The sequence below is a fragment of the Felis catus genome, chromosome D1, assembly GCF_018350175.1.
Source record: "Felis catus isolate Fca126 chromosome D1, F.catus_Fca126_mat1.0, whole genome shotgun sequence".
NCBI classification, from domain to species: Eukaryota; Metazoa; Chordata; class Mammalia; order Carnivora; family Felidae; genus Felis; species Felis catus.
In genome coordinates this window covers 32,368,795-32,391,001 of record NC_058377.1, presented here as the reverse complement: position 1 = coordinate 32,391,001, position 22,207 = coordinate 32,368,795, and the positions used below count along the sequence as shown (strand labels likewise).

Here is a 22,207-nt window from a genome sequence, read left to right as displayed (position 1 = left end):
GCTCCATCACCCCTTCCGCCATGTGAGGACACAGTGAAAAGGTGCCAGCTATGAACCAGGAAGAGGGCTGTCACCAGAATGTGTCCATGCTTGTGTCTTGATCTTTCCAGCTTCCAGAACTGTGAGAAATAGATCTCTACTATTTACAAACCACCCAGTATATCACATATTATTACAGCAGCCTAAATGGACTAAGACGGTCGATATATATACATAAAAAAAAATAGCTACAGTGATTTACACATTCTGCATGCATGTCCCTTTTCCTTTCTTTTCTTTCTTTCTTCTTTCTTTCTTTCTTTCTTTCTTTCTTTCTTTCTTTCTTTCTTTCTTTCTTTCTTTTCAGAGAGAGAGAGAAAGCGAGAGAGCAAGTGGTCAAGAAACAGAGGGAGAGACAGAATCCCAAGCGGGCTCCCCGCTGTCAGCACAGAGCCTGACACAGGGCTCAAACTCACAAACTGTGAGATCATACCCCAAGCTGACATCAAAAGTCGGATGCTTAACTGACGGAGCCACCCAGGTACCACATGCATGTCCCTTTGCAATGCAACCTTGCCACTCTTCCATATTCTCCTTGAATATAAACTGCCGTTGTAGCTTGTTTTGTGCCAACAGAATGTGGCACAGTGATGACGTGCCTGTGCTGACCCGGGGTCTCAATAAGTCTCACGTGCTTTATTTTAGTGACTAGGAACCCTGCCCAGGCGTCATGTGAAAAAGCCTTGGCTACCCTGATGGCTTATGAGAAATCTCATGGGACAGAGAGGAGCTGTCCCAAATGAAGGCTGTCCCAGACCAACCAGCACCCTGGTGACCTGGCAGTTTAGCAGCAAATGCATGAGTGAGTCCAACCAAGACCAGAGGGACCATCCAGTTGAGGCCAACCTAAATTGCCAATCTATGGAACTGTTAGTTAAATAAGCAGTTGTTATTTAAGCCACTAAATGTTGGGATGATTTGTTACAGGGAAAAAACTCTCTGATACAATCTGTATTTATAGGCATTTGTTGGAGCAGAGAGACATGGGTCCGGGGAGTTGTGTCTTTGCATCCAGCCGTAGCTAATTCCTGGGGATATACCTCATCATTTTAGCCAATGTAGCTAGCTGGAAAATGCATGACCCTAAAACCTATTTTGGTTTCACAGCACAGTTGGAGGGACTTACATTATTCAGAGAATTGCCTCAAACTACCACTTTTCTTGTGAACAAACCCTACTGTGAGGTTCTTACATTAGTCATCCCAGACTCTGGGATTCGTCTATAGTAAAATGACCAAAAATTAGGCATGATAAGTTTACCATTTTACCCTGGTAAGAAATATTTACACACACACACACACACACATACACACACCCAAGACTAACATAGTTTAGAAAGTGATTGTTACACAAATAGAGTATACAACCTTTAAAAGAGCTGCTTATAGAATATCTATTTCATCAACCATAATTTTTTTTCAATTTTCTATGGACCAGTGGAAACTTAACTATGGAAAACTTCAATATAATTCTTGGGACTGACATTTGACAACTACCTGGGTTTTTTTTTTTTTTTTTAGTTTATTTATTTATTTTGGTGGGGGGTCAGAAAGATAGGGAAAGAGAGAATCCCAAGCAGGCTCCACACTGTCAGCTCAGAGCCCCACGTGAGGCTTGATCTCAGGAATTGTGAGATCATACCCTGAGCCGAGATCAGGAGTTGGATATTTAACCGACTGAATCACCCAGGCACCTCTAGAACTATTTTTAAAGAGAATCTCCCAAAATTCTTCCTGCGGTAGGGTGCCTGGGTGGCTCTGTTGGTTAAACTTGATCTCAGCTCAGGTCTTGATCTCAGGGTTGTGAGTTCAAGACCAGCATTTGACTCCACACTAGGCATAAAGCCTACTTAAAAAAAAATTCTTCTTGCTACATGCTGAGAATGCTTACATACATGTAGGCTAGGACTGATTTGATGTCAACACTTTAAAGAGACACCTTTGCCTGTGTAGGCAGAGTGAAACATCGCCCTGTAAGTTCCCAAATGCTTGACCTCTCATTTTGCCAGAGTTGCATCCCCTACATAGAGGACTGGCTGCAGAATTGGTGAGGCCCCGTGTTCAGAAATCATTTAAGAGTTTCACGACAATGGCAGAGCAGCAGGCGAAGCATGGGGCCCTCCTGAGCATGGGTTGCTGTAAGGCTGTCCAGACTGCATGCCCAGGAAGCTTGCCCTGCCTCTATATTCTATCCTGTCCTGGAGATCTGAGATTCTGGAGAGCAAGGATGTTGTCTCAGCCTTCTGTCTCCCCAGGACTCAGGGCAGCGCCTGCTACCTGCTAGGCTCCTTCAGGTTTCCTGTCTTAAGAAGGACTGTTTACTAAGCACTGCCAAAGTTCCATTTCACTGTGCTAAGCGCTCCCTGCAAGATATGGAGTGTTTGTAATATTCCTGGGGAAAGCACCATTCTTTTTTAAAAAGTATTTATTTATTTATTTATTTATTTATTTATTTATTGAGAGAGACAGAGAGAGCAAGCAAGCGCATGGGGGAGGGGCAGAGAGAGAGAATGAATTCCAAGCAGGCTACTCGGTGTCAGCGTGGAGCCCAACATGGGGCTTGAACTCACCAACCATGAGATCATGATGTGAGCTAAAGTCAAGAGTCAGAGAGGCTTAGCCGAAAGAGTCACCCAGGTGTCCCGGGAAAGACCCATTCATATCCACATCTTATAGGTGGGGAAACTGAGGCTTAGAGAGGTTAAGCGACTCATTTGAGGTCACAAACCTCATACAGAAAGAACTAGGATTTAAACATGGGGCGGTTCTCAACTGATTTCGCAATGTCTGCTCATCACCTGTGTTTGGTTGTGGCAACTGGGAGGTGCTACTGGCATCTAGTGGGTAGAGTCCAGAGATGCCCCTGAACCTTCTACGATGCACAGGACAGCCCCCCACATCAGCTCCCCCCATCACAGAATGATCCACTCCAAAATGTCAATAGCATTGGGGTACCTGGGTGGCTCAGCCAGTTAAGCTACTGACTTTGGCTCAGGTCATGTTCTCACGGTCCACGAGTCTGAGCCACTCATCTGGGTCAGGGCTGACAGCTCAGAGGCTGGAGGCTGCTTCAGATTCCGTGTCGTCCTCTCTCTCTCTCTCTCTCTCTCTCTCTCTCTGTCCCTGCTCTGCTCACGCTCTGTCTCGCTCTCAAAAATACATAAACATTAAAAAAAAATGTCGATAGCATTGAAGCTGAGAAACCCTGTCCTCATACCAAAACCCACGTTTCCTAAACACAAGACACTTCATCTTATTTTCTGCATGTTTACTTTATTAATAAATACTATAATGTATTTATTATTCTTCTTAAATGGACTTTAAATTCATGTGCACCTTAAATGTTTTTCCCCTGAAGCCAAGTGTTTGATGTGTCATTAATTTTTTTCTGACACACATTAACAATAAATATAAAATTATTTACAAAACATGTTTGGGTACCACAAAAAATCATCTCACCTACTACTTGTAGTCTGGGGGAACCAAAATTTAGACCCACTTCACTTCCCTTGTAGTTTCCTTTCTCTTTTCAGAACAAGAGAATAAAATATATCAAACCAGCGTGTTGCCCCAGCATGGCAAGGTGCTGGCCACATTTTGGCTTCTGTTGGAGAAAGTCATCGAGGGGACATGACCTTCAGTTGACCCCTGAGCTGGCGGTGGGCAATCGGAGGCTCATCACCTCCTCCCCTGTCCTTGCAATGTATATTCCAAACACTGTTCTGGCACGAGGAGTCTGCTTCAAGGATGCAGCCTTGAGAGAGCAAAGTGCTGCTGAGACCATCTGGACGATATACTATTGACCCCTATTGCGGGTTGTGTGTAATATAAACTTGTAAGTTTCTGGCAGGCAGGTGGAGAGATCCACTTGCCTTGCAGGGTCCAGGGCGGGTCTTGTAAGTTCCCTTGCTTATTACCCCCACCATCCACCCATCTGGAGACATCTGCCTCCTCCTTTGGTCTCTCCTTGCCCTCTGTATTTGGGGGTCCAGTTTTGATCTCCCCCAGCCCCCAGGCAGTTCTTAAGGTTTCCAACCAACAGCTTGTGTGTCATCTCTTTTCTTTTTTCGCAAGGCTAACAGTTGCTATGAAACCTTTTTGAAACCCTAAGAGTCACCCTATGAAGACTATTAATAATCAATGCCTTCCGGTGAGGGCCACAACACAAAGTCTAATTTGTGGAGTTGCATATAGACTGACGTGGGCTCCGAGTCCTGGTGAGCAAACCTCCTTTGTAACATTGCTCCTTCCCCTTAATTATTGGGGAGTATGGTTGCAGGTTCCTTGCAAATTGTGCTGCAGACTGACATAATTAAGCCTAGAGCCAACGAGATTCTTCCTTAGATACTAAAAGTGCCTGTGTTGTAAATAATAATGTCATCATCTCTTTCATAGAAAGCACTTTCCTGCAGAGCTGCATGTTAATTTCAACACATTTGGAGGAATTCATTTGGGTAGTGGTGGGGGTGGTCTTTGATGATAATTTTCATCTTCTATGAACTTGACAAGTGTTTCAATTAGGAAGTGAATAGCCACCACCATCCCTACACACACACACACACACACACCCCGCACCCCTCCCCACCAGGAACCCTTACAGAAATGGTTTCTCAACCACATGTTCTAAATGTTGTCAATAATCACACTTCTATTAGGAGGCAGTGACTCTATTTACTGAGTTGACATACCCAGAGGAGAGTGGCTTTCTTCCTTTAGAGAGGAAAATGAACCTGATTCCCCCCTTCTTGTACCTATTTTTCAAAGGCTTGGGAAACGGGTGTGGGCAATGTTCCAGGCGGGAACAGCAAGGGAATTTGGTTTGGTTGAAGTTCACAGGGATAGCAGGTTTAAAGTTTGGGATCTGGCAAATAAGCCACAAAGGGTTGGTCTATCAGGTTGGCTTCTTTCCCAAGCAGGCTCCCTGCACTCTCCTTGTGACAAACAGGGGGCAGTCTCTGTTAAGTAAAGCCTGGAATAGCAGCCAGAGTGAATCTCCCCTGAGGACTGGACTCAAATATTCTGGTGACAGGCAATATTTTACAGAGACTGGAGATAGATTCTAAAATGGACTTTTCTGTCTAGATTTTGTCTCTTTTCACGAAGGTGTTTTTTTCTGTTTGTTTTGTTCTGTCTCTCTTGTTTAAAATCAAATTTAAATGTGTCTGAACAACCCCAACTCTTGCAGGAAGGTGTCTGTGACCTATCCTCCTACCAGGCCCTTGTCCTAGGCTCCCAGCCCTGATGCTTGCTGGGAGGTGCCTTGGTGGGATGCAGTGGGGGTGGGCAGGCAGGAAAGCAGAGGTTAGGAGTCTGGATTTCTGCACCCAGCCCTGGCTTTCCCATTTGCTGACCATGTGACCTTGGGACAAAGACCTTAACCTCTCTGAGCCTCAGCCTCTTGGACCTCGGCAGGCCTGCTGGAAGGGTCCTTTCCAATTCTGATTTAGTGCCGAGAAATATCCCAATCCCTCTGTGTGGTCCTGACAGCAGAAACTCCATTGTCTGTCCGTGTTGTATGCATTTCTTTCCTCCCTTGGTGTCACACCAAAGGTCTTGCGTAAGAGTTTAGTAAGTTCATCAAAACAGCCTGTACATAGTTTTTGGGTGTTTCTCATACTTCTTGCTGCTGTAGGTGCTGGGAGATGCTGCATGAGTCAAGGCCCCTTTCTGCCCTGGAGTTTACCGTTCAATGTGCGGAGATAGGCAAAAACCAAATACATCATGTAACATCAGATGGACGGGGAGTCTGGAGGCCTATTTTAGGCAGGCACTACCTGCAGTGGTTACAACACAGACCCAGGAGTCACATTTCTTGGGTCAAATGCCAACTGTGTAGCGTCCCTTGGTGCTCTACTGTGGGCATCTGGTTTAATCGCTTTGGGCCTTAGTCCCTCCCTCTGTTGTGTGGGCCTCCTAGTATCACCTAGAGATAGAGTTACAGGAGATCAGTCACTCCAGTGGTTTAGCAACTATTCCCAGATTGTCTGCGAGATGCTAGGCATGCTTTGAGCATCTGTGAGGAGGTGACTTTAGAAAAGACAAGCTTAGTGGGTATATTGTAGGCATCAGATGTCAGCCATCATTAGTTCTCACACACCAATGCTTGTGTTTTAGAGGCTCACACAGTGGTGGTGGGTCCCACATGCCACACTGCCGTATTTTGGGAACCTCGTTCCGATGGCTCTGATGCATTTAGACTAAACAATCTCACACCTTGTCCAGGTGGGTTTGGGACATAATACAGCCCGCGATTCAGTGAGTCTCCGAGGGCTGGCATACTCCTGGATATGCTGGGTCAATGTCGGCCTGGTTCATTTTTTGCTGGAACAGGGTCATTCTATGCTAGTCTTTCAGAAGACAGGAGGTGACATTCTTCCAAGAGAAGGCACAGTGAGCCAAACTCCCTGTCATTTTGAGAAAACTTGCAAAGGAGTTCAGTAACCACCTCCCCACCATGCTTTTTCGGTTAAAGAGAACCCACTATGTCATTTTATTGGTGGCCCAACTTTTTGGTGCTTTGAAAATGCCCGGAGAAGCCCCTGACTGAAACCCAGTGGAGGGGAGGGTGGTGGAGACATCATTTCCCTGCAAACTGCCCAGCTGACTGCAAGGTGTATACTTAGTTAATGCAATTAAAACAAAACAAAACAAAATAAAACAAAACAGGGGCGTGTGGAGATCTAAATTCAGTGTAGCAGCTTTGGTGCAAATCCTGTTTTGGGGGCTATTGGAGTCAAACTCAAGCAGAGGAAAGAAGTGGGATAAATGAGAGAGGGCCAACTGATTCCAGCTGGAATCAGCTGAGTGGAGAGGGCAGATTTGGAAATGCTGAAGGGCAAGGACCAGAGGCTGGAAGCCCAGGAAGCAAGGCTGGACTGCACCACAGCGGGTGAGGATGTCTGGGGGGATCCGTGAGCAAGGGGCCAGTGGACTCCAGAGACCCGGGCCGAGTTCCAGATGCGGGAGGGTGGCTGAAGCTAGGTGTCCAGGCCTTGTGCTGCATGGATCTGGGCGTGCTGTGTGCCCTCCTGTAGAACGCAGGGAACGCCCCCGCGAGGTCTTAGAAGGACACAAGTGGCAGGTCCTGGGGCCTGGGAGAATCCCATGGAAAGACCTTCTGGGACGCCTGGGCCTGGTCTGCTGCCTCTTTCTACCCCCTGGGCTTCTTTGACTTCAGTTCCTCCCAAGGCCCTCTCCAGGGGTCTTTACCCTGGGGCCTGTGGCTTGCCATCCAGCCTTCCCAGCTCAGTCTTGTTCCTAGGCAAGTCCCAGGGAGTAGAACCACCCCGGACGCCCGCCTGGCTAGAGGGCTCAGTCGGGGAAGGGAAGGGCGAGATGGCCCGGGCACCATGCAGGGGCGATCCTGATCAGACTGTGTCTCAGTTTGCCTTGGAGTGGAAGCCACTTAGTCTGTCCCTACCTAACCCCTGCGAATACCCCCTTCCCTGGAGGGCAGATTCGAACCTCAGCTCCTGTGCACACGCCTGAAAAAGCCAGGGGCTGAGCCGCCTCTTCGCCAGGAACAGGTCTGAGCCGCGTCTCCCTCCCAGAGAGGGCGCGGGAGGTCCCGCAGCCATCCTCCACCTGCTGGGAAACCCGAGCGCTGCCTTCAGCCCCAGTGGCTGCCCACGCTCCCCCCTCTCCCCGCCCGCTAGCCTAGTTCAGCTCTGCACTCCCGCCCCCCAACTCGCTCCCGCCAGCCCTGCCGACTCACCTCTTCCGCGCCCCGCCTCCTTGGAGCTCGCGACCTTTCCACCCCTCCTTCCCTCCCCCCCACCCCTTTCCTCCTGCCCTCTCTTCATACCAAAAGCGTTGCTTGGCTCTCTCCTGGGGACTTAGCAAGCTGGAGAGCTGAGAGGGATCCTGAGAGCGGGCGCAGGGCGGCTAGTCCGGAGCCGCCGACCTAGGCTAGGCACGGACCGACCCACTCTCCGCTGCTCTGCGGCCCCCGCTTCTCCCTGTAGGGGGCCGGACCTGCACCCAGCGCTTGCCCCCGCTGGTCCTCCCGCAGCCCGGCCAGGCGCGCTCCTCCCCACCTGGCCCCTCCCCTTAGGCGCGCTACGCCAGCATCCGGGAGGTGAAAGCGGGCTGAGCCCAGCGCAGGGGCCGCCCACCACCAGCGCCCCTCGCCTCTCCCTTCCTGTGTGGCTGGCGGCGGCTCGCAGCCCCCCGGCAACAGCCTCGGGAGCTTCGTCCGCGCCTGGAGAGGCGGCCGGCGGAGCCCAGGCTGGGAGACATGATTCGTAGCGTCCTCCGGCTGCTCCTCGGCAGCTTCCTCACCGAGGTGTGCGCCCGCGTGTGCCGGGTGCAGGAGCGAGCGGGGCACGGGCAGCTGGCTCAGCTGGGCTGCGTGGTAGTGCTGGCGCGGGGAGGGGGGCGTGCAGCCGCTCTGGGGGCCGCCTCGGAAGAGGCCAGCGACGGCGCGGGGGTCTGGGACGCGTCCCCTACCCGAGCGCCCACGCCGAACTTCTGCCGGGGCTACTTCGGTATCAGGGACGAGTGGGACCAGCCGTTCAATTGTTCCTCGGGCGACTTCATCTTCCGCTGAGGGACTTGTGACTTGCGATTCTGCTGCACGTGTTAAGAAGCGGCGACTGAACCAGAGCACCTGCACCAACTCTGACATTCCGCTGTGGCTCAACACCCGCAAGCCTCCAGCGCGCAAGGACGGCCCCCTGCACCACCCCACGAAGGACAAGACCAACCGGATCCTTTACATCATGTGCGGGGTGCTGGCCATCATGCTTGTAGGCATCTTCACCAAACTGGGGCTGGAGAAAGCGCACTGGCGGCAAAGGAAGCCAAGTCAGGGTAGGCTGCCTCCCCTCCACCCAACTCCTTCGCCTCCCCTCCAGGCGCCGCTCTCCCTTCTCTTCCCTCTCCACCTTTCCTTGGGCAATGGCGCTCCCCGCCCCAACCCCCATCTCCGCTGGCGGAGGTCGCCTGGGCAGCCAATTTCGGCTCCAAGGGCAGAGAAGGGGCGCTGGGCTCCGCACAGGTGTGGACTTGAGCGCGTGTGTGTATGTAGGGGGTGGTCTCTGCACCACCCCTCACCGTCTCGCTGCCCTTTCCCACCTAGGATTCAAGCGGATCTGAGACACACACAGCCCGGGAGCCCACGGCCCCGGAGTCTTGGGTTTTGGCGAGGGGTCTACCCCTCTGATTCCAGATGCCAGCTTCTAGGTAAACAGGGCAGGCGGCCTGAAAAGGAAGGGCGGCACGTGTGAGGGAGGGAAGCAGTGTGTGCCGCCTACAACTCCTAAGGGTCGCGAAAAAGAAGCTAGGGAGGTGGAGAGAGAGAGGGAGGACAAGAAGGAAAGCCTTGCCTGGAGCGGCCTCTTCTCTCTCTCCCTGAGCTGCCAGGTTCCTAGAATTGGGACCTTGGTTGCCTCCCCGCCACTCGGACCCCTGCCCGCTTTCCGCTGTCGCCACTTCTCCCTGCTGGGGGCCAGGGATTCCTCCCCGCGCTGCGCCCCTTGCAGGGGTTGGCGAGGACTCCAAGGGCGGGAGCCACCCTCCTGCCCCACTGATTCTTCAACTTTCCCTCAACTTGCATTAGGCAAGTCCTAGTGATTGAGAGTGCAGCAGATGGGAGAAGGCATTTGGGGATTAATGGAGCGATTTTCCTTTGCCTTTTAAAAAGTGTCTAAGTTGATTCGCACAACCCAGTAACTTTGGAGGCAGAGGGCGCAGCCACTGGGAAGCAGCCCCCAGACGCGATGCAGGCCAGGGTTCGCAGGAGGTCTGGGCAGGCAGGGTTGGAGAGCGACTGGCGGTCTTGGAACAGCTGGGTGGCTGGGCGGTAGCTAGCTGGATCTTGCCTAGTGTGGGCAACGGGGTCGCCATGTGCCCCCCCCAACCCCCTACACACAGGCACACACCCTCCCCACACCTCAGGCGGGGGCCCATGTGTGCTCCTGTGGATGCAGGAACTGGGTGCGCCTGCCTAAAAAACCTCAACAAAGAGACCCACCCAAAATAGGCGGAGGAGCATGACCACCTCACTAGTAATTATTTTCTATTTATAGGCAGAGTATCCGATGATTTTTTTCCCCCCCAGAGGGGAGGGATTTGGGGCAAGAGGTGAGGAAATTCCTCTTGGTTTGGGTCAGCAGGGAGGTGTGGGTGGATGTTGGGGTCTTGAAGCACAAAAGTTAGCTTGGAGAGGATTCAGGAAACTCTGACCAACTGAGAGAGTAACACGCTGGCCCCGCCCACCTCCTGCACCTCCAAGATGCCCTGTCCCCAGCCCCACAGGCAGGAGTTTCACTTCCCCGCAGTCCCAGCCAGTCCCTGTAGGTTCCCTGGGTCTGTGTTAAGGTGAAGGAAGACTAGGGAGGCAGGACTGTGGCAGGCAAAGGGTGTGGCCTTGGTAGGGAGAGAGTCCCTCAGGCATAGGTAGGCTGCCTTGCAGATTCATATTAATTCCTCTGCTGAAGTATCCACTGAGCCTTTCCCTTGCAAACCAGCGCTTCCAGGAGCCCTCCTGGGTGTTTGGGTGGGGGGTGAAGGAGGGTAGGAAAGGCGGGAGAAGGGGAGGTGGGAAGGTGGGAGCTGAGCTAAGGGTGGGCGGCTCCCTTTGGCCTGCAGAGGGGGAAGGTGATGTGTGATCTTCAGGCTCTGTGTGATCTGGGTATTCCTGTTGAGACAGAGCTCCACCGCAGACCTGAGGGCTCAGGAGGGAATCTTATTCCTGTCTTGCCACCTTGCAGCTCTGTCTGGAGAAAGAATCCCCCCAGCTTAGTTGGTTGCAGCCACTTCTTCAGGGACCACCAAAGGGCTGGTTGCATGTGGAATCTCTGGGCATCCACACTTCTCAAAGAGCCTGGACACAAGACTCTTCTGGTACACAGTTTGGAAATTCCAGAATGCCATGGAGTACATTCTCTTGAAGAGAAAGGATAGTTGAATTTTATTGGCAGTTTCCCAGGTGTGGTTTTCAACCCCAGCTGCTGTTTAGGAGCACCTGGAGTGCTTTAAAAAACAAAACAAAACAACCCTCTTGCTAGGGGCCCGCCCTAGGCAATTTAGATCACAATCTCTAGGGTTGCTGAGTCTTTGTACTTCTGTTAAGGTCTCTAGGCTTTCCAGTGCCTGGCCAGTTACTATTACTGAAAAGGAACGAACATTTGCCAGGCACTGCACTAGAGAGAGAGGTGTGTGTGTGTGTGTGTGTACTTGAGTGCATGTGTGTGTAAACACTCCTTTAGTGTGCATGAGCACCTTAGGAGACAGGTGCTATCAGTTCCCACTTATAGATGACAAAATCATGGCTCAGGTTGGGTGGCTTCTCCAAGGTCACCCAGTGAGTTATAAAACTGCAGTCCCCAGCCCCCTGATTTCAAGTGTGTTTTCAGTTTGAGTGAGCATTGGGTGGGGGTGGGCAGCTTCCTAGAATGCATATTCTTGTGTTCTGTCCAGACAGGGAAAGATTCCGGGTCAGCAAAGGTCTGGGATGAGCCCCAGAAATCCGCATGTAGCAGCCTCCCTGAATGGCTCCTCAAAAGTGGCCTACATGTTTAAGGAAGACTGTTCTTGAGTTTGGGACTATTTTACAGTCTTGGAGATGGATGCATTAAATCCAATGCCACTCTCTTATGTGCATTTGTTTGTGTGTTTTCTGCACGTATTTCTGCTTTGTGTATTTGTGTATTTGTGGTGCTGGGGGCTGCCCCCAGGACCGTCGAAATGCATGGTGCTCTGTGTATGCGATTAACCATTTCAAGTCCCAGCCACAGGTCAGGGGGTACCCGGGTGGCATACACCCAGCTACCTGAGAGCTTCCGGGTGAAATTACCATCTTGGCCACAGCCTCTTAATTTATTTTGTCTTGGGCTGGCTGTGCGGGTCACTGAGATGAAGGGTTCATTCTCACTTCATCGGAAAGCAGCCCCATGTCACCAACTGCTCCTCGTGACCCATGCCGTTGTGGTATCCCAGAAGAGGCCTTCGTGATGTCACTTTTCAGACCCAGAATCGTGGGCATGTTGGCTGCTCCTTTTTGGGCTGACTGGGACTTGAAAATGGGAAAGTTGCTAATTCCAGGACCTGTGAAATCCATGGGCATGCGGGGGTCTTGCCCATGACATAGGAAGATATTCAGAGACCCTCATCCATCAGCCACAGCAGCCTTATATTCTGCCACTATGTATGGGAACAAGTGACTGCAAACAGTGGCTGGCTGTGGTTACCCAGGGTAACCAGCTGTGGTTACTGGTTTGGTCTGCAAGGTATTGCTATATATGTATTTTTTTTTAATGCATGTTTATTTTTTTTTTCAACATTTATTTATTTTTGGGACAGAGAGAGACAGAGCATGAACGGGGGAGGGGCAGAGAGAGAGGGAGACACAGAATTGGAAACAGGCTCCAGGCTCTGAGCCATCAGCCCAGAGCCCGACGCGGGGCTCGAACTCAGGGACCGCGAGATCGTGACCTGGCGAAAGTCGGACGCTTAACCGACTGCGCCACCCAGGCGCCCCAATGCATGTTTATTTTTGAGAGAGAGAGAGAGAGAGAGAGACAGAGCATGAGCAGGGGAGGGGCAGAGGGAGAGACAGAGGGAGACACAGAATCTGAAACAGGCTCCAGGCTCTGAGCTGTCAGCACAGAGCCCAACACAGGGCTCGATCCCGGGAACGGAGAGATCATGACCTAGGCTGAAGTCAGAGGCCCAACCAACTGAGCCACCCAGGCACCACTATTTATGTATTCTTATTTTTAAGTTTCTTTCTCTCTCTCTTTTTTTTACTGTGAAACATTTTACACATACAAAAGAGAAAACTTGAAAGAAGGATAAAAATGTCTTTAGGGTTTTTCACTCCTGGTACGACTGCCATTGGGGCCGGCTCATTCTCGGTTTGGGGGGGGCTGTTCTGTGCATCGTAGTGTGTCTGGCAGCCTGCTTCGACTCCCCCCACTAAGTGCCAGTACCACCCCCCTGACAACCCAGCTGTGAGTTAAAAAAAAATGTCCTCAGTCATAGCCACATGTCATCTGGGGGTAGAATCACCCCCAGTTGAGAGTTACTAATCTAGGCCACGCAATTATGAGTATCTTGTCATATCTGCTTTAGCACCCACTCTGTATTTTCCTTTCCCCTCTCCCTTTCTCCCTAAATACTTCAGCGTGGATCGCCTAAGAGCAAGGACATTCTCCCACACAACACAATCCCAGGATCGCACTCAAGAAGCAGGACAGAAACTCTAATACCATCAAATAGCCAATCACGGTAGCATTGTCCTGGTCATGCCAGAAATGTCCTCTGGAGCTTGGGCTTCCAAACTCGGATCCAGTCAAGGCTCACTGCGTCTGGGCTGTAAAATTTCTTCAGTGTCTGTTATGTATTGTGTTTGAAACCCAACTTAGAACCAAGGAGATTTCACATAGAAATCCCAATTGCTGACTTCTCTTGAGAAATTGGTAGAACCGACAACACCAGACGTGCATTTTCCCAAGGAAGCTGTTGGTTGCCTCCCGGGGGTGACTTCCCTCTTTAGGAAGCTCTCAGGTTCTCCTCCGTCTCCACCCCCACCCAGTTCCCTTAGTGCTGGTCCCTGCAGTGCCTGGAGACGCAGTCAGGCCCACCCCGAGTCAGATGGCCGGAGATTCCATCCAGCGTGGCCACTTAAGAGTTGTGTGGCCTTGGGAAAGGGACTTCACCTCTCTGAGTTTTAGGTTCTTGTCTGTAAATTGCGACCATGGTGATCCCTATGTCGTAGGCTTGTGCGAGGGTTTCACTGAGACTGGGCTTGGGAGGCCCTTAGCACAGGACCTCTTTATGGTCACTGCTCAGCAACTTTTACCCCTTTGCCATCACCCTTATGATTGGAATTTTCTACCCCTGACCTGCCAAAGGGGTAAATGTTGTAGTCTGAAACTCGGTACCTAGCTCTGGCTCTGTTATATGTTTTTAGCTGTGTGACATTGGTCAAGGCTCCTAAGTCCTTCAGGGTTAAGCAGCGGAGGGTGACAGGTTCAGAATAGGAGAGAAGACCCAGGTATGGCCACATTGAATACCTTGCAAAGTGTTGGCCTGGGTGTTATGAAAGAACCCTTGTCCAGCCTGCTATTTTGCCGTGAGCTTGGGTATAAATTCTCCTTTAATTTCAGGTCCCGCCCCACTGAGGCAGGCCTTAGGACAGTGTGCCTTTGAAGAGGCACAGATTGCTTTCCGTGAGGATGAACAAGGCCCTGGGGAGTGGAGGAGTCAGGCTTCCAACCGGGACAGTCTGAGGCCAGAGCACAGGTACCTTGACCACTAGGCTGTACGGCTTTTGAGTGGACACATGCAGGACTTACATGCTCTCAGATCGCAAAGAAGTGCTTACGGTTCTGCAAATGGCATCACATGCAGGGAGGCCAGTTCAAGGAGCCGCTGGAAGATCAAGACCAGGAGTGTTTCCTGCATCTGCCCCTGGCAGGGCCAGTGCCCTTTGAGGAGGCATTGATGAGAAATGACCTTGGGGGCAGGAATGCCTGTAGGAAGCTCCATACACTTGAGGCCAGGAGGGAACACATGCCATTGTTTTGCCCACCTTCAAACAGAATCAGAAATCCAAGTGGCACATTACACAGCACAGTGTCCCGGGTGCTTTTCAAACATGCTTCAGACGAGCCGGAGTCCCTTCTATTTATTTTTTGTATTTTTATTTGTTTGGAGTCTCTTTTAAAGAAGTGGCCTCAAATGATAAATGTCTTCCCTTCTTTTGCCTCTTCTCTCTTCTTTCTGCTTCCCCTTTATCCCGCATGTCTGTGGTTACCTTCTGGCTTTCACCAGCTCCCCAGCTTGGAGAAACCCTTGCAGGCACATCTTGTTGCCCATGGAGTAGTCTCTCTATATCGTTTTTCATGGCAGGTTACTTCTCTTTGGGCAATGGAGTCCTTGCATTTTAGCAGTCACCTTCAGTGGGGTATACGTTGCACGATAAAAGGCACACGTTTTAAGTGTGGTTTGAGGAGCTTTGCCTGTACCTGTGTAACCACCGCTCCAGAAAGGTACCTCATTCCCACAACCCTTGCGTTCTTGAAAGACTAAAAGATGCTTCTGATACAAGAGGAAATGCTCCGGAATCCTAGTCAAGTGTTTAAATGTCAGAACACAGTTTAGACCTCGGGACTCCTGGAAGCTCTGAAGCAAGATGAGGAGGTTCTGAGCTCTGTTTGGGAATGTTGGGGTCTTTTATTTGCTCGCCGTAATCGGAAAGTGAAGGAACGCCGTATTCTCTTTTTGTTCCTCAAATATGCCAAGCTCATTGCTACCTGGGAGCTGTCGTATTGGCTTGGCTCGAATTCTCCTCCACCAGACCTCACATGCTGGCTTCCTCGCCATTGAGGTCTCCGCTCCAGTGTCGCCTTCTCTGAGAAGCCATCCCTGATGACCCAGGCTCAGTTACCACAGCCTCCCCCCCACCCCCACCCACTCCAGCCCATCGCTTGGTGTTACTTGCTTCATTTCACATTACAGCCTAAAATTAACTTGTTAATTTCCTGGTTTGCTACTTGATGATCTGTCTCTTTACATTACTGTCCACAGTGCCTAGAGCAGCATCTGGCACAGAGGAATTCTGGTTTCTGACATCCCAGTTTACAAAAGAAAGTATCTCTTTCATTCACTCTTTATTCATTCATTCATTCATTCACCCATTCACATATTCATTTAATAGGTATCTATTGAGCACCTATGGCATACCTAGCACTGTTTTGAGAGCTATAATAGTGACAGTACAGACACAATCCCTGCACTCAAAGAACTAACACTCAAATGGCTCGAGACAAGTAACACACAAGTAAATCTTGAAAGAAATTGACACTAAATGGAACCTTATGAAATTGTCAATATTCAATCATCTTTGACGGTAAAAATGGCAATGTTTCAACCTAATTGTTCTGAACTGGGACGAGTGATAGCAAGGAAAAGTATAGTTTCTTTAGTGAGGTACCTGTATTAGGGTTCCCCAGAGAAACAGGACCTATAGGAGATATCTATATCTATATCTATACCTATCTATATCTAGGTATATACATATACATATAGAGAGATAGAGAGAGAGAGATACATTATGTGCACTTGCCATTAGGAAGTCTGAAATCAGCAGAACTGACACCCCAGTTTGAAGGCTGTCAGGCAGGAAAATTCCCTTTTACTCAAGAGAGGGTCAGCCTTTTGGTCTGTACATGCCTTCAACTGATTAGACGAGGCCCACCCGAATGATGGAGCACAATGTACTCAGTCTCTTGACTGTCAGTGGTCATCTCATGCAAACGCACATTCTCAGATGCATCCAAAATGACCTTTGACCAAATATTTGGGCACCCTGTGGCCCAGTCAAGTGGACACTTAAAAGTTACCATTATAGTTCTTTTAGGAACTTACTACTCAGAGTGTGTCCTGTGGAGCAGCTTCATTTTCATGACCTGGGAGCTTGAGCAGAAGAATCTCATGCCCTGCCACAGACTTATTGAAATAGAATCTGCATTTTATCAAGGCCCCTAGGTAGCATGAATGCACATTGTTTGAGAAGCACCCAAACTATGTGCCCCAAATAGATGGCAAATCCTTGGGAATTTGGTTTATAGTGCATAGTTGGTGATTTCCACTGTCTTATTTATGAAGCTTTTTGGACACATGTTTTAACATGTTTTTTAGCATGTACCCTAATCCATGCACATTTGTTGTACTAATAAGTATGTGCGTGTACCGGTGAACAGTTATAAGGTACATTATAAGGCATACATAAAAATGAATTTTAAGCTGAGCTGAAGGTGCAGTAAGTATTATTTTAAAATTTGTTGGTAAGCACGGTGATGTCATACGATCATTAGCTAACATCAAAGCATGATGTATGTTGAGGATGAAACTTACCATTAATAAACAGTCCATATTTTGAATATTTTTCATGAGAGTTTTGATTATTCTTGGCTGACTTTGCTTTGATCTGAATAGAACATCATTGTTTTTAACCTTGTGACAAGCTAGCTGTTGAAGAGAAGGGGAGAGTCGACGCAATTGTTTTCTTGTGCTTCCTCTATCAGTATTTTCTTCAGCCTGCGGTTTTGTTATGGGGTGGGGAGGGGTGGTTTAAGCCATGTGCCTGCTTACTGATGGTTAGCCTCCCTAACCCTAGATAATGTATCTGCATATTTCCTTTAGGGGGACACATAGCTGTGATATGGGCAACGTACCCCAGTGAGCTCACACATGGCTCTGATAAGGAAGGCATTTCTTGTTGGATGAACCCCAGGGGCAGGGGGTTCTTCTGCCCACTGTGGTTCCACGGCACCCACCTGTCAGGGTCTGAGGCAGAGACTAGAGCATGGACTTGGAGGTCCCGTAGATTTGGGTCCACACTCATGGGCTCTGCCTCGTACCAATGGTGTGACCTTGGGCAAAGTACATATCCTCTCCCTCCTTCCATAGAAAGTGGTGGTATTACCATCTCATTCCTTGGATTGCCATGTACAGTAAATGAAATACCGCTTGTAAAACCACTGGCATAGTTCCAAGGGCAGCAGCAACAACAAACAAAACACACACACCTTGTCTTCCCTAGTGTCGTGTTGTGATACTCTGCTACAAACCTGCCTTTGTCCGTGGAACTCTAGTGAGGCACATGGTCAGACTAGGCTTCATCAAAGCGATACTGCTCCAAGACAAGTTTAGGGGCGCGGTGGCTTTTCTCCTTTTTCTTTGTAAGGAAAGAGACTCTGGGACAATCTGTGACTTGGGTTGGAGCCATTTGAGATCCTCACTGCAGTGACAGCCTGCTGGTAATGTGAGATCCTAATAGCTTGTGTTAATCCTGGAGACAGGAGGTGAGGACAAGGGAGGCTCTTGAGTGTGGCCCCCCTAACGTCTCCACGCACCTCGCTGCCATCTTTCTTGGGGCTGAAGGACAGGAGATTCTAACTCTCCTGAGCTTCCCTTCTCTTTAGGGGAGCTGGTACAGGTAAGCTGATTTCCAAGCAGGAAAGGGCAAAACAGGCTGAGTACTGTTAGTGGCTACAGTGTTCTAGAACCACCTCTAGGAATGTTCACCAGGGGAGAGAACCTTCAGAAGCGTGCAGAGTTGGAGCACATTGCCTTTCTCTTGCTCCCACAAAATCAAGCTGACCAACCCTGTAAGGAGGGGGAGTCCCTTAGCATCCACAAGAGTCTTGGTAACAGCTTTGCAAATCCCATGATTATATTTGCTGAAGGGTGTCCATCAAAGAGGGCGTCCTCTCCGTATCTGAGCATTTCCTTCTACAAAGTCCATTCTATTTTGAGAAGCCAGTGCTAGGAAAAAGCTTGGGGTCTCCTAAGGAGCTTGAATGATCTCATGGCAAACCTACAGAGAATGATGTAACTGATCACCCTAACCTTTGGTGACCAACAAACGCAACCAAATTCAAACCTGCTTTGATCCTTATCTCCTGCTCTCTGGCTTCCATTTTGCCTGCATCTTGCTATATGCCTGGACTGTGTCAGGATCTTTTACGTTCCAGTGAAAGAAATCTTTTTTTTTTCAATATATGAAGTTTATTGTCAAATTGGTTTCCATACAACACCCAGTGCTCATCCCAAAAGGTGCCCTCCTCAATGCCCATCACCCACCCTCCCCTCCCTCCCACCCCCCATCAACCCTCAGTTTGTTCTCAGTTTTTAAGAGTCTCTTATGCTTTGGCTCTCTTCCACTCTAACCTCTTTTTTTTCCCTTCCCCTCCCCCATGGGTTTCTGTTAAGTTTCTCAGGATCCACATAAGAGTGAAACCATATGGTATCTGTCTTTCTCTGTATGGCTTATTTCACTTAGCATAACACTCTCCAGTTCCATCCATGTTGCTACAAAGGGTCATATTTCATTCTTTCTCATGGCCACGTAGTACTCCATTGTGTATATAAACCACAATTTCTTTATCCATTCATCAGTTGATGGACATTTAGGCTCTTTCCATCATTTGCCTATTGTTGAGAGTGTTGCTATAAACATTGGGGTACAAGTGCCCCTATGCATCAGTACTCCTGTATCCCTTGGATAAATTCCTAGCAGTGCTATTGCTGGGTCATAGGGTAGGTCTATTTTTAATTTTTTTGAGGAACCTCCACACTGTTTTCCAGAGAGGCTGCACTAATTTGCATTCCCACCAACAGTGCAAACGGCTTCCCGTTTCTCCACATCCTCTCCAGCATCTATAGTCTCCTGATTTGTTCATTTTGGCCACTCTGACTGGCATGAGGTGATATCTGAGTGTGGTTTTGATTTGTATTTCCCTGATGAGGAGCGATGTTGAGCATCTTTCCATGTGCCCTGGCCATCCGGATGTCTTTTTTTTTTTTTTTAATTTTTTTTTCAACATTTATTTATTTTTGAGACAGAGAGAGACAGAGCATGAACGGGGGGAGGGCCAGAGAGAGAGGGAGACACAGAATCTGAAGCAGACTCCAGGCTCTGAGCTGTCAGCACAGAGCCTGATGCGGGGCTTGAACTCACGGACCGTGAGATCGTGACCTGAGCGAAGTCGGACGCTCAACCGACTGAGCCACCCAGGCGCCCCCGGATGTCTTCTTTAGAGAAGTGTCTATTCATGTTTTCTGCCCATTTCTTCTCTGGATTATTTGTTTTTCGGGTGTGGAGTTTGGTGAGCTCTTTATAGATTTTGGATACTAGCCCTTTGTGTGATATGTCATTTGCAAATATCTTTTCCCATTCCGTTGGTTGCCTTTTAGTTTTGTTGGTTGTTTCCTTTGCTGTGCAGAAGCTTTTTATCTTCATTAGGTCCTAGTAGTTCATTTTTGCTTTTAATTCCCTTGCCTTTGGGGATGTGTCAAGTAAGAAATTGCTATGGCTGAGGTCAGAGAGGTCTTTTCTTTCTTTCTCCTCTAGGGTTTGGATGGTTTCCTGTCTCACATTCAGGTCCTTTATCCATTTTGAGTTTATTTTTGTGAATGGTGTGAGAAAGTAGTCTAGTTTCAATCTTCTGCATGTTGCTGTCCAGTTCTCCCAGCACCATTAGTTAAAGAGACTGTCTTTTTTCCATTGGATATTCTTTCCTGCTTTGTGAAAGATTAGTTGGCCATCCGTTTGTGGGTCTAGTTCTGGGGTTTCTATTCTATTCCATTGGTCTATGTGTCTGTTTTTGTGCCAATACCATGCTGTCTTGATGATGACAGCTTTGTAGTAGAGGCTAAAGTCTGGGATTGTGATGCCTCCTACTGTGGTCTTCTTCAAAATTACTTTGGCTATTCGGGGCCTTTTGTGGTTCCATATGAATTTTAGGATTGCTTGTTCTAACTTCGAGAAGAATGCTGGTGCAATTTTGATTGGGATTGCATTGAATGTGTAGATAGCTTTGGGCAAAGAGAGAGATTCAGTGGACCATGTCACTGACCTTCAGACATCGCTGGGTCTCAACAGGTATTCTCAGAGCCCGATCTCTCCATCTCTAGATTTTGTGTGCTTCCTTCATCTTAATTAAAAAAAACCCCTTTTTTTAATGTTTATTTATTTGTGTGTGTGTGTGTGTGTGTGTGTGTGTGACAGAAAGAGAGAGAGAGAGAGAGAGAGAGCGAGCATGAGCAGGGGAGGGGCAGAGAGAGAGAGAGAGAGAGAGAGAGAGAGAGAGAGAGAGAGAGATACAGAATCCAAAGCAGACTCCAGGCTCCCAACTGCCAGCCCAGAGCCGGATATAGGTCTTAAACATGAGAACTGTGAGATCATGACCTGAGTCCAAGTCAAATGCTTAACCCACAGAGCCATGCAGGAGCCCTCTCATCCTAATTTTAAGATAGGCTTTTTGCCCGGGCTGGCAGCCCTAATGCAGCATGTCCTTAACTTGTAGACCCCAGAGAATGGGACAGCCGTAGTTCTCCACAAGGTTGGAAGAAACCTTAGAGAGGTCTGTGATTGGTCTCCGATAGCATGCCGGTCCCTGCACCAATCACGTTGGCCAGGCAGAGTGGTGCTCTGACAGATCACTCTGGGATCACATATTCACTGCCGGCCGTGGGAAGAGTCAAGTACATCCAAATCTCACAGACAGTACAGGACCCCCTTCCAGCAGGTGTGTGTTTGCGTACATGGTGTATTTGAGGGGGAGTTCTTCAAAAGACGAGTTTGTAAACAGACAACAACCCTAATGAAAAACCCTCCACGCCCCTTATTGTAATCTGTATTGTTCCTGGTTTGGGTGTATGATTGTTTATATCTACTTGGCTGCCTCAAACCCTTCGTGAAATGCGTGCGGTAGAATAAGTAAGTGATAAGATGTGTAACATGACTGAAAAGACACATCAGCGCATCTCTCCTTACAAAAGGAGGGTGGGGTTGGCAGAGAGCCGTCGTGGCCAACCTAGTACCAAACTGAGCTGTGGAATGTGCTGCCAGTGGAAAGCTTATCTCGGACCTCCTTCAGACTTCCGTGATGGGTGTGCTTGTTTAAACAATGACCCCACCTCCATTCGTGGATGTTGACGAGGGACTCATGATAAAGCAAATACCATTTCCCAGATTGGGAACCAAAGCGGACGAGGAAGACACCAGCCCAGGTTTCACACCTCAAAATTCTCGGTTTGGTTTTTGCCATTCTCTCTTCTTCCTCTCTTACAGGGTCTCTCAGCCTTGACATCTTTTTTTTTTTTTTTTTTAATGTTTATTTATTTTTGAGAGTCAGAGGGGATAGGGAGGGGCAGAGAGAGAGAGAGAGAGAAACAGAGAGAGAGAGAGAGAGAGGAGACAGAGGACCCAAAGCAGTCTCTAAGCTGTCCGCTGGGAGCCTGATGCAGGGCTGGGACTCGCGAAGCATCAGATCATGACCTGAGGCAAAGTCGGATGCTTAACTGACTGAGCCACCCAGGGGCCCTGACCCTTTGGACATCTTAAGCCAGATAATTCTTTGTTGTGGGAGCTGCCCTGTACATTGTACAGGGTTTAGCAACATCCTTAACCTCTATCTACTACATGCCAGTTACACACCCACTCCCCAATTATGACAACTAAAAATGTCTCCAGAAATTGTCAGATGTCCCTGGGGGTCAGGGTTGGGGGGGGGGGGCAAAGTCATCCTGATTGAACCCAATACTCCATTAGAATGTGGCTTCTGAGAGAAGGGAACATATGTGACTTGGCCACTGTTGAACGCCTCTACCTAGCACATTGTCTGGAACTTAGTAAGTGCTCCGTGAATATATAT

General features: G+C 49.0%; 1 protein-coding gene and 1 long non-coding RNA gene across 7 annotated transcripts in view; one reads left to right on the top strand and one right to left on the bottom strand.

Moving 5' to 3' along the window:
• The window catches only part of LOC123380422, a 34,085-nt gene extending 26,005 nt beyond the window's left edge, over positions 1-8,080 (bottom strand). Inside the window, exons 1-3 of one of the 5 annotated variants that reach the window (XR_006586163.1) lie at positions 7,843-8,080; positions 7,503-7,625; positions 5,813-7,129 (exon numbers count right to left, since the gene is read on the bottom strand). This is a non-coding gene — a long non-coding RNA (uncharacterized LOC123380422). Of the gene's footprint in view, positions 1-3,294; positions 7,130-7,502; positions 7,626-7,842 lie in introns of those variants that run through there. The other 4 variants (XR_006586161.1, XR_006586162.1, XR_006586164.1 and 1 more) reach the window with 4 other exon arrangements.
• Positions 8,081-8,184: 104 nt separating this feature from the next.
• The window catches only part of LOC123380411 (transport and Golgi organization protein 1 homolog), a 207,520-nt gene continuing 193,497 nt past the window's right edge, over positions 8,185-22,207 (top strand). The window contains exons 1-2 of one of the 2 annotated variants that reach the window (XM_045038555.1): positions 8,185-8,322; positions 8,532-8,849. In XM_045038555.1, coding sequence (XP_044894490.1) covers positions 8,759-8,849 — 91 coding nt within the window. In that variant the 5' untranslated portion in view covers positions 8,185-8,322; positions 8,532-8,758. Of the gene's footprint in view, positions 8,850-22,207 lie in introns of both variants that reach the window. The other variant, XM_045038557.1, reaches the window with a different exon arrangement.